Source organism: Chiloscyllium plagiosum, unplaced genomic scaffold (genome assembly GCF_037043375.1).
Source record: "Chiloscyllium plagiosum isolate Xiang-an unplaced genomic scaffold, Cpla_swu_hap1 HiC_scaffold_24, whole genome shotgun sequence".
Lineage (NCBI taxonomy): Eukaryota > Metazoa > Chordata > Chondrichthyes > Orectolobiformes > Hemiscylliidae > Chiloscyllium > Chiloscyllium plagiosum.
This window is the reverse complement of record NW_028270162.1, coordinates 25,083,405-25,095,425: the sequence shown is the minus strand read 5'-3', so window position 1 is coordinate 25,095,425 and position 12,021 is coordinate 25,083,405. Positions and strand designations below refer to the sequence as shown.

The window sequence follows — 12,021 nt, the reverse complement described above, 5'->3', positions numbered from 1 at the left end:
AACTCAACAACATCTGATTCTGTCGCTCACCTCACTATCGCCCATCTTCCTTCAAGTTTGATAAGATTTTGCCGTACATAGCTTTATGTTTTATCTAAAAATACAGTGATCCAATATGGGCATAATATAATCCTAAATATAACTTTGCCTGTACCTTATAGGAGAGTGTTTTATTTCACAGTGTAGAGGCAGCCTGATTCCCTATTAAACCTGTTTTATACCTGACACGCGAGCTATCACCTGGGGATGGTTCTCCACTTGTGACACAACTCTATATTGAGGGGGTCATGGAGAAAGAGCTTTACTCTATGTCCAGCCCATGTTGTAAATGACCTGGAATTGCTTAATGACCTTCATACAGGAACTTTTTAGCTGCATGCAAATTTGGTACAGAAAGCAGTTGATTAATAGGTTATGAGGTATGTCCATGCTATGGTCAGAAGGTTTTAAGAAATATTTTTATTCCAAGTTGTAGTGCTTATGGTCAGTAAATAAATATTATGAGAACAGTTTTAATCCCCTTACAGGAGGTAGGATTTAACTACGTTGGAGACAGTTCAGAGAAGGTTCACAAGATTAATTCCAGAAATGAAATACTTGTTTTATGAGGATCGTTTGAACAGGTTTGGCCTTTATTTGCTAGGTAGAAACAATGACTGCAGATGCTGGAAACCAGATTCTGGATTAGTGGTGCTGGAAGAGCACAGCAGTTCAGGCAGCTTCGAAATCGACGTTTCGGGCAAAAGCCCTTCATCAGGAATAAAGACAGTGAACCTGGAGCGTGGAGAGATAAGCTAGGGGAGGGTGAGGGTGGGGAAAAAGTAGCATAGAGTACAATGGGTGGGTGGGGGAGGGGATGAAGGTGAAAGGTCAGGGAGGAGAGGGTGGAGTGGATAGGTGGAAAAGGAGATCGGCAGGTAGGACAAGTCCGGACAAGTCATGAGGACAGTGCTAAGCTGGAAGTTTAGAACTAGGGTGAGGTGGGGGAAGGGGAAATGAGGAAACTGTTGAAGTCCACATTGATGTCTTGGGGTTGAAGTGTTCCGAGGCGGAAGATGAGGCGTTCTTCCTCTAGGCGTCTGGTGGTGAGGGAGCAGCGGTGAAGGAAGCCCAGGACCTCCATGTCCTCGGCAGAGTGGGAGGGGGAGTTGAAATGTTGGGCTATGGGGCGGTGTGGTTGATTGGTGCGGGTGTCCCGAAGATGTTCCCTAAAGCGCTCTGCTCGGAGGCGCCCAGTCTCCCCAAAGTAGAGGAGACCGCATCGGGAGCAACGGATACAATAAATGATATTAGTGGATGTGCAAGTAAAACTTTGATGGATGTGGAAGGCTCCTTTAGGGCCTTGGATAGAGGTGAGGGATGAGGTGTGGGCGCAGGTTTTACAGTTCCTGCGGTGGCAGAGGAAAGTGCCAGGATGGGAGGGTGGGTTGTAGGGGGGGCGTGGACCTGACCAGGTAGTCACGGAGGAAACGGTCTTTGCGGAAGGCAGAAAGGGGTGGGGAGGGAAATATATCCCTGGTGGTGGGGTCTGTTTGGAGGTGGCGGAAATGTCGGCGGATGATTTGGTTTATGCGAAGGTTGGTAGGGTGGAAGGTGAGCACCAGGGGCGTTCTGTCCTTGTTATGGTTGGAGGGGTGGGGTCTGAGGGCGGAGGTACGGGATGTAGACGAGATGCATTGGAGGGCATCTTTAACCACGTGGGAAGGGAAATTGCGGTCTCTAAAGAAGGAGGCCATCTGGTGTGTTCTGTGGTGGAACTGGTCCTCCTGGGAGCAGATCTGGCGGAGGCAGAGGAATTGGGAATACGGGATGGCATTTTTGCAAGAGGTAGGGTGGGAAGAGGTGTAATCCAGATAGCTGTGGGAGTCGGTGGGTTTGTAAAAAATGTCAGTGTCAAGGCGGTCATCATTAATGGAGATGGAGAGGTCCAAGAAGGGGAGGGAGGTGTCAGAGATGGTCCAGGTAAATTTAAGGTCAGGGTGGAATGTGTTGGTGAAGTTGATGAATTGCTCAACCTCCTCACGGGAGCACGAGGTGGCGCCAATGCACTCATCAATGTAGTGGAGAAAGAGGTGGGGAGTGGTGCTGGTGTAATTACGGAAGAGTAGTCTATGTAGCCAACAAAGAGACAGGCATAGCTGGGGCCCATACGTGTGCCAGATGGCTACCCCTTTGGTCTGGAGGAAGTGGGAGGATTCAAAGGAGAAATTGTTAAGGGTGAGGACCAGTTCGGCCAAACGAATGAGAGTGTCGGTGGAAGGGTACTGTTGGGGACGTCTGGAGAGGAGAAAACGGAGGGCTTGGAGGCCCTGGTCATGGCGGATGGAGGTGTAGAGGGATTGGATATCCCATGGTGAAGATGAGGCGTTGGGGGCCGGGGAAACGGAAGTCTTGGAGGAAGTGGAGGGCGTGGGTGGTGTCTCGAACGTATGTGGGGAGTTCCTGGACTAGGGGGGATAGGACAGTGTCGAGGTAGGTAGAGATGAGTTCAATGGGGCAGGAGCATGCTGAGACAATGGGTCGGCCAGGGTGGTCAGGCTTGTGGATCTTGGGAAGGATGTAGAATCGCGCAGTGCTGGGTCACGGACTATGAGGTTGGAAGCTGTGGGTGGGAGATGTCCTGAGGTGATGAGGTTCTGGGAGATGGTGGTTTGGTAATGGGGGGTGGGGTCATGGTCGAGGGGGCAGTAGGAAGAGGTGTCCTCGAGTTGACGTTTGGCTTCAGCGGTGTAGAGGTCCGTGTGCCAGACTACCACTGCGCCCCCTTTATCCGCTGGTTTGATGGTGAGGTTCGGATTGGAGCAGAGGGATTGGAGGGCTGTGCGTTGTGAGGGTGAGAGGTTGGAGTGGGGGAGGGAGGTAGACAGGTTGAGGTGGTTAATGTCCCGGCGGCAGTTGGAAATGAAGAGGTCGAGGGCAGGAAATAGGCCAGTGCGGGGTGTCCAGGTGGATGCAGTGTGTTGGAGGTGGGCGAAGGGGTCCTCGGAAGGTGGGTGGGAGTCCTGATTGTGAAAGTAAGCTCGGAGGCGGAGGCGACGGAAGAATTGTTCGACGTCACGTCGTGTATTAGATTCATTGATGCGTGGACGGAGGGGGATGAAGGTGAGTCCTTTGCTGAGGACTGATCGTTCGTCCTCAGCGAGGTCTGCGGGGATGGTGAAAACTCGACAGGGCTGGGGGCTGGGATCTGGTGTGGGTGTAGAGCTGGGAGTGGGGGCGGAACCTGTAACTGGAGTGGGTGTGATGGTGGGGGGAATGGGGGTGGAGTCATGAGCAGGGGTAGTGTTCCCCTCGGGGTTCTGGGGGGTGGGGATAGTGACAGTGGGGTCTGTGAGGGGCATGTCAGCAGAATGCAGGCGAGTGGCACTAGTGGGGGCAGAAGTAGTGGCAGATACGGCAGTAGGGGTGGCGGAAGTCACTGAGCATGTGGCATCAGCGATGATGTGAGGGGCGGATGTGATGTCACGTGTGATGCATGAGGAATTGTGAGGGGTGGAAGTGGTTTTGGGAGTGGCCATGATGGGGGCGGAAGTGACATCATCAATTAGCGTGGGGGTGGCTGCTGCATCAGCCGCATGGCTAATGGCGGAATAGGTTCCGAGGCCAGGGAAATCTTCTGGAGTGTTTGAGGAGCGCTGGTTATGGAGATGGTGGATAAAAGTTTGTTGTAGTTACAGTTTTTGATGTTTGAGATGGAATTGAAATACTGTTTGTTGAGAGTATGGATTCTCCTGAGGATGTAGTACAGAGTGGGTCCTTTGCAATTCTGAGAGAGTGTGGCCCTCAGCTGAGGCAGGGCTGACTGCAAGCGTGGAGCGGAGGATCTTGAAGGAGAACTGTTGCTGGTGTTTTTGAATCTGTAGTCTGTACTGTTTGTCCTGTTTGGGTCCAAACTCTGCTGGTTTAAAGGTGGTCCGGAGTCCGTGTGGGATGAGTTGGTTACGGAGGCAGGCACTGAGGAAGCAAATGTGGCTGTGGTAGCGAGTTTGTTTTGCTACAGTCTAGAAGAATGAGAGGCAATCTGTTTAAGATATATAACTTGTTAAAGGGACATTGACGACATTGACATTAGAGCGGACGTTTTCCCTTGTGAGCAATGTAGAGTGAGAGGTGATAGTTTAATGCGCAGGGTGGCAGATTTAAAACAGAGATGAGGAGCAACTACTTCTCTCAAAGGCTAGTGAATCTGTAGAATTCATTATCCCAGAATGTGGTGGATGCTGGCATACAGAATAAATGTGAGGAGGAGATTGACTGATGTTTAATGAGTAATGCGCTGAAGGGTTATGGGGAGGGGTAGGAAAGTGGAGCTGAGGCTGAGATGGGATCAGCCGTGGTGCTATCAAGTGACAGAGTAGACTTGTGGGGCTGAATTGCCTACTCCGGCTCCTAGTTCTTACATTCTAAGAACTATTTGAGAGTTATCCTCGCTGTTCTACATCTAGCCCATGTTGTAAGTGACCTGGAATTGCTTGATGATCTTCGTACAGGAACTTTTTAGCTGCATGCAAATTTGGTACAGAAAGCAATTGATAAAATAGGTTATGAGGATATCCATACTATAGTCAGAAGGTTTGAAGCAATATTTCATTCCAAGTTGTGGTGCTTATGGTCAGTAAATAAATGCTATGAGAACACGTTTTTAGTCTCCTTACAGGAGGGAGGATTTAACTACATTGGAGTTGAAGGGTTAAAGAGTTATGGGGATTGGGTAGGAAAGTCGAGCTGAGGCTGAGATGAGTTCAGCCATGATGCTACCAAGTGACAGTAGACTTGAGGGGCTGAATTGCCTACTCCTGCTCCTAGTGCTTATGTTCTAAGAACTGCTTGAGAGTTATCCTCGCTGTTCAGCTGTACAATGTCCGGTGACTCATTAGCTTTCTTTGCGGGGTGGTAGGAGAGATTTCCTTAGATGTGAGATTTGTCCAGTATAAACCACCTGATGATGCAAGTTAGACACAATCTCAATTCTCGATCTAAGATTTGGGAACTAATACTTGAGCCTGATAGGCCTGCAGTATTCCAAGATGCAAACTTTTTGTCTGTCTGACAGAATCTGAAAGCACAAAGTTGTTCCTCAGGACTGGAGTTCTTCCTTTGCTGTAAATAACCCTGTAATCTGATATTATAACATGCCGCAGTGTGAATGACCATTGGATTATGGTCACAGGGAGAGAACAGTGGCAACATTGTTTAATTTACAAATTACATTGAACCAAATTTTAACATATTTTGATGATTTAAACTCAGTCTCATTTTGTAAGGAATAGACTGGCTCATGTCAGATGTGTGAATTAAAATAATCCGATCTGACGAGGTGATAAAACAACCTAGTGTGACAGAGACTGAAAAGTGAAAGTACTGGGTAAGTGACCACCTCACAGCGTAGTCCTCGCTATTGATGGTAACAGGAAATGCTGACAGGTTTCCGACATGGAAGGAAGAACGGCCCCAAATAGAAGCACAACTATTACTTTATTAGCAATTGTTTCAACCAACTTAAAATAAACTGGCCAGTGTTCAAGCTAAAATCGTAGAGTAAGAAATGCCAGAAAGCGTCGAAGCGCTCGTCCATTGATGACGCAAATGGCTATTTCTAGGCCATTTAAATGCACAAACATTTTCTTATCTAACAAATCTGAGCATGTTCCTATTCTGTAACCTTAGGTGTGGCCAGTGTAAGAACCTTCAGCCCTGTATGATTGCTGATGGTCGATGTTTAGCCTGCGAACCTGGATGGAATGGAACCAGGTGTGATAAGATCTGCGCTGCTGGTTTCTATGGGGAAGGATGTGGAGAGCAATGTCCTCAGTGCAAAGATGGACATGCTTGTAACCATATCAATGGGAAATGCCTGCACTGTAATCCTGGTTGGATTGGCACTCGGTAAGGATTTGCTTTGGTTATTGATTATTTTATCAAGCTAAGGTTTTTGAGTGACCCCCTTTTCAATCTTAAATCCCATTGGTTTTCTCACCATTTTTGTTTATACTGAAGGCCTTGATTGCTTGCTGGTGCATAGTTTCATGGCACCAGTGTCATGCACTGTTAACCATTCTTCAAGATCGAGTCAAAACAGTGAGTATCCACTGCTGTACTAGGATGGTCCTTCATGGGATCTATATGCACAAGGACCACTGGATAGTGATTATAAATGGGAGACCTTGGTTAACTTCCACTCTCTACAAGTGTTTGGAGCTCAATTGTAGCATGCCCACCAATTGAACTGATCTAATTTACAGTTTGATTTGATTTATTGTCACATGTGTCTAAGTACAGTGAAAAGTTTTATTTTGTGTGCAGTACAGGCAGATCATAACATACAAGGAAAAACAGGTCATACATTGTTTAGACAGAGTGAGGCATATAGGGTTATGGCTGCGCAGAAAGTACACAAAAGCAAGATCAACATTAGATTTGAAATTAGAGAGGTCCATTCGGCAGTCTCATAACAACAGGGACTAAGCTGTTCTTGAATCTGTTGGAATGTGTGTTTGAGCTCTTGCATGTACAAACTAAGTATAAAATCTCAAAATGATTTGTTCTTCATTGCTTGATAATCATTGCTGGATAAACTCAAAAGCTACTAGGAAGATATATTTATATTTATTTGGTAGCACTAAACATAAACATTGCTAAAAGGAGACAAGACATTGAAGCAGTCTTCATGATCCCTTACAATGAGTTCCTTTTTGCCTACATTAAATATTAGTATATGCAGCTTCTAGTACGTGCGAATGTTTCACACTAGTAATCTGATTGACGACTTTCAATGACAAATCAGACAGTTATAAAAGGAGCTGTTTAATAATTTTGGTTTAATGAAACAAAGAACAGTGGATGCTGGGGATCTGAGAGAAACAAAAAACAGAAATTGCTGGAGAAACACTGCAAGTCTGGCTACATCTGTGGAGAGAAAACAGAGTTAACATTTCAAGTCCTGTGACCTCAGTTCTGAAGCAGTTCTCTGGACTCAAAACATTAACAATTTTTCCTCTCTATAGATGCTGCCAGACCTGCTGCATTTCTCCAGCAATTTCTGTTTCTGTTTGTAATAATTTTGATAATTGTACATCATCTGGTGGCTGAAGATGTCTTCTGTGATGGATAGAACATCAGAAGAGAGTACTTTTATTGTGGTTCCTTGTTTCAAAACTGTTTTCTTTTTTATGTAATAGGTGTGATGTAAAATGCCAAAACGGTACCTATGGTGAGAACTGTAACTCCGTCTGCACCGATTGTATTAATGGACTTTGTCATTTTGCCACTGGAGAATGCATCTGCAACAAAGGCTTTCATGGCCCTTTGTAAGTATTGGAGTGCAGAGGACCACATTCCATTAAATGCAATGTGAGCTCAAAAATATTTTATAAACTGGCAGTCCACACATACTTATGAACATTCAAAGCTGTGACATTTCTCACATATGAATGCTCTATGTTGGACAGGTTAACACATTGCACGTTTGTCCATTAGTGTTTGTGAACTTGTTGATTGTTTTTTTTCTCAGCATGGCATTATCACAATTGTAGCTTTATCAATGTTAAGTATTTATTTTCTGAACAAAATGGAGCATTGTGCTATATTGATGTTTTTTCTGGTAGTTAAAAGATTGTTTTCTGTTTACCTGTTCCCCCTGGCTTGCTACTGGGTGGCATGGTGGCTCAGTAGTTAGCACTGCTGCTTCACAGCACTAGGGACCCGGATTCGATTTCCCCCCCTCGGGTGACTGTCTGTGTGGAGTTTGCACATTCTCCCCGTGTCTGCGTGGGTTTCCTCCAGGTGCTCTGGTTTCCTCCCACAGTTCAAAGATGTGCAGGTCAGGTGAATTGGCCATGCTAAATTGCCCATAGTGCTAGGTGCAGGGGTAAATGTAGGGGAATGGGTCTGGGTGGGTTGCTCTTTGGAGGGTTGGTGTGGACTTGTTGAGCTGAAGGGCCTGTTTCCACACTGTAGCAAATTTTAAAAAAACCTAAAATGTGCAGGTCAGGTGAATTGGCCATGCTAAATTGCCCCTAGTGTTAGGTGCGTTAGTCAGAGGGAAATGGGTCTGGGTGGGTTACTCTTCGGGGTCAGTGTGGACTTGTTGGGCCAAAGGGCCTGTTTCCATACTGTAGGGAATCTAATCTAATCTAATCTTTAATGCTCACTTCAGGTATATGGATCACAGTGTGTTATTAAATCATTCCACACTAAGGCAGTCCTAATTCAGTTCCTGGGCTACACTGAATTAGACCTCAAGACAATCCAATACAGTTAGTAAATCTAGTGAAAATGAGGAATGTCACTAAGAGTGGGTCTTGGGTCCCTGTGGTATTGAAATGTCACAAGATACTCTGCAGGCATACAAGAAAGTTAACCGAATATCTTCGAGAGACTGAAGGGAAAAGTTGAACGTAATTTAAGATTAAGGCTTTGAGATAGATGTGCCAATGCTATAAAAGTGTGGCTGCTCCATGTCTTAATGTGACAATGAACACTAAACTAGGTTGGCAAACAGATCATAGGTTTGCAGATATTTGAGACGGCTGGACGAAACTTGTCAACACTGAATGACATTAAACTACGAGGGGCTTGGGTACACGTGCTTTTGATGACTGGGTCAGGAGTAAAATATTTCCAGATGTTAGCCTGTTAGTTGCATAAATGAAAGGTTTAATTCAGCTTTCACTGAGGGCTGGTAGTTGAAACAGCAGCAAGTCAAAATCCACAGACATTTTAATCACTTCAGAATTTGAGACCGGATTATAAACTTTCAGATATGACTCCAAATGCATTTCAGACCTTGTCGTTTCCTGGCTCGTTGTATCTTTGCATGGTTGATGTGCTTTTATTTAAGTTGTACAAGCTATCTTGGAATCTGAACTCATTTTTATGTTTGCCTCATTTGGTTCTGTGCTGTTATACATCCCACAATAGATGTCTGAGTAGCCCAGTTAAACATGCTATTCCACAAAGAGCTGCCACTTCCCTGACCTCTCAGAAGCCTAGCAGAGTATCAGCAGCCAGTTGGATCAGGCCGTTGAGCAGCTGATGAAAGGCTACCCTGGGAGTCCATGACACTGATTCCCAAAAAGTAGTCTTTGTTTAAAACAAAACACTTTTTTTCTGAGTTGTGGTGTGGCACTGGTGTTTCTCGGGAGAAATCCAATATCCCATACCACCTTCCTCATTCCTCCCTTCTAGAGCAATGCAGTCTTCAACTGGATTTTAAAATGGGTCATTCAAAATGGTGCCCCAGGTCTTCACTATAGTCGTAATGAACATCGTTAGGCCATCTAACCTTCACCCCTCACAGCCACCTTACCTGTAAATCACCTAGCCCTGATGCCTATCCATTGACAACACACAGCCTCAATGTCCATAACAACCTCTAACCCTCTAACCGCCCTAACTACACCTATATCTCCATTCTCAAGAATTGTAACCCCCTTCAGAGAAGTAGACTTTGTGAACAGTGAGTCTTCCTTGGGTAGTCCCTGGACATGAATGGTTCCTGTAATAAATGAGGATCTTATTTATGAGCTGCTGAGTATAATGACAGATGGACAATGTGTTTTCTTTTGTATTGCTTCAGGATTAGCTCAGAAATCCAGGATGCTGGGCCTGAGGAAGTGGTTGCTGATCATTTCCTGTCATCAGCCTCTATGACAAGACATCGTTGTCAGTTGTCAGATGATATGTAAAGACATGATTTTCTTCTCCCTCTCTCTCATGTAGAATTGCAGCTGTAGGGTTTCTGTGTCTCTTCTTCCAATATTATTCCCTTCCCCCCCCACCAAATTTAAAACAGACTTCCTGTTTGAACAATGCAGCTTGCAAACCAGAATCAAACTTTCCTGCTCATGGTCAATGGCTACATCAAGCTCTTCAGAATTAGAGTGGAGAGGATAAAGTTAGCTCATTGTTTTGATCTTTTCAGAATACCCTCATCTTTCTTCCCAATACATTCACTCCAGCAGGACTGTTATTCTGCAGATGACCACTGTCTGCTATCTCAGCCAGGTGCCCTTCTTCTTGTGATTTTCATTAGGCTCTTCAGAAATGAAGGTTATCACAATGGAGGTATATTGTTGCTCTCAACCCATGTGAACACTACGATCTTCATACACATCACTGGATAATCATTGAGAGATGAACTTGGCTTGATATTTTGTTCTTTTTGCCAAACCCATGGTTTTACAAGACACATTGCACCATTCCAACAGCTACACATAGTGACATGTTGATGGGTCAATGGTGGTGTCTGGGATTTTCCAGCCTGTTATGGCTTGTCCAATCATTGGAATGTTAAGTACCATTTCTGACTCCCTAGGTGCACTGAAGCAGTCTGTATCCAAATGCAGCAAGACCCAGACAAGTTTACATGTGGACTGATAAGTGGCAAGTTAGATTTGCATCATGCAAGTGTCAGGCAAAAAACAGCTCTAAAAATCTAAACAACCATTCCACCTTGACATTCAATGGCATTACTATTGCTGAATTCTCCACTGTCAATAAGCTGGTAGTTCCCATTGACCAGAAATAGAACTGGACCAACCATATAAACATTATGTATCGAAGAGCAGGTCAGAGGCTGGGAATTGTCTAGGGAGAAATTCACCTCAAAATCTATCTATCATCTCCAAGGTACAAGAAGTATGGTGGGATACTCTCCACTTGTTTGGATGAATGCATCTCCAATAACACTTAAAAAACTTGACATCATTGAGGATTAAAAAGCCACTTGATTATCACTCCATCTAAAATCTTCACCATCTACACCCACCACCGTGCATGCACAGTATCGGCAGTGTGTACCATGTACATGATGCATGGAAACAAATCAAGGCTTCTTCGGTAATTCCTTCCAAACTTTCAACTTCAATCACCTGAAAGGACAAGGGTAGCAAATACATGGGAACACTATCACCTGCAAGTTCTCCTCCAAGCACACCATCCTGATTTGGAAATATATTGTCATTCTTTCACTGTCACTGGGTTAAAATCCTGGATTTCCTTTCCAACAGTATTGTAGGTGTCTCAACACTAAATGAATTGCAGTGGTTCAGGAAGGTAGCTCACCATCACCTTCTCGAAAGGCAATTGGAAGAGATAATAAATATTGCTCTAGCCAGCAATGTCCATTTCCTGAGAATGAATAAAGAAAAGCTGCTCCACTGTAGGATCCTGCTAAAAGTTTAATAATTACTTTAATGAAAAGCCATACATATGTGTTTCAGTGACAATTCTTTTTACTGAGTCTGTTCTGTGTTTTTTGGCCATGACCAATGTGCGTTATCTGCCTGCATTCTTCTCCAATTTTCTGCATTATTGTATGTGGTGATTACTACATCTTTTCTAATGTGCCCATGCTGATATTGAGCTGCATGGCATATTCTTGAATGTTTTCATTGTTAACTTTCTGAGTGTAATTGAAACAATAGCATAAGACCTTAAAATACAGGAGCAAAATTTGGGCATTCAGCTATCGATTCTGTTCCACCATGGGATCATGGTTGATATGATTCTCAACCTCATTCTCTTGCCTTCTACTCGTAACCTTTGATCTTCTTACTAATCAAGAATCTATCTATCTCTGTTTTGAAAACACTCAATGACTTGGCCTCCCCAGCTTTCTGCAGCAATGGGTTCCAAAGATTCACAACTCTGGCTGAAGAAATTCCTCCTCATTTCAGTTCTAAATGGCCACACCTTCACTCTGAGGCTGTGACCTTGGATCCTAGTCACTTCTACTAGTGGAATATCTTCTCCACGTCCATGCTATCCAGGTCTCTCTGGATTCTGTAAATTCCTTCAGGGTGCCAGGAGGGTTAATCTTTACTTAGCACACTGTTTTTTTTCCTTTTGTTGATGCTATATTCACAGGAACATTGTCTCTGGTCATCTCCTACAAGTGTATTGATATTCTGATGTAGCTCTCCACAATTTCTATTGGATCTTTGATTACTTTTGTTTGCCAGAATCTCAAGTTTATGCAGCTCCATTTCTGGATAACTGTAGCCTTCATCTCTGGTCACA

The 12,021-nt window shown here is 44.6% G+C and overlaps 1 protein-coding gene across 1 annotated transcript in view; it reads left to right on the top strand.

Annotated features, from left to right (window-relative positions):
• scarf2 (scavenger receptor class F, member 2) overlaps positions 1–12,021 on the top strand; it is a 73,269-nt gene that overhangs the window by 31,867 nt on the left and 29,381 nt on the right. The window contains exons 5-6 of the mRNA XM_043715623.2: positions 5,668–5,886; positions 7,179–7,307. Coding sequence (XP_043571558.2) covers positions 5,668–5,886; positions 7,179–7,307 — 348 coding nt within the window. The remainder of the gene's footprint in view (positions 1–5,667; positions 5,887–7,178; positions 7,308–12,021) is intronic.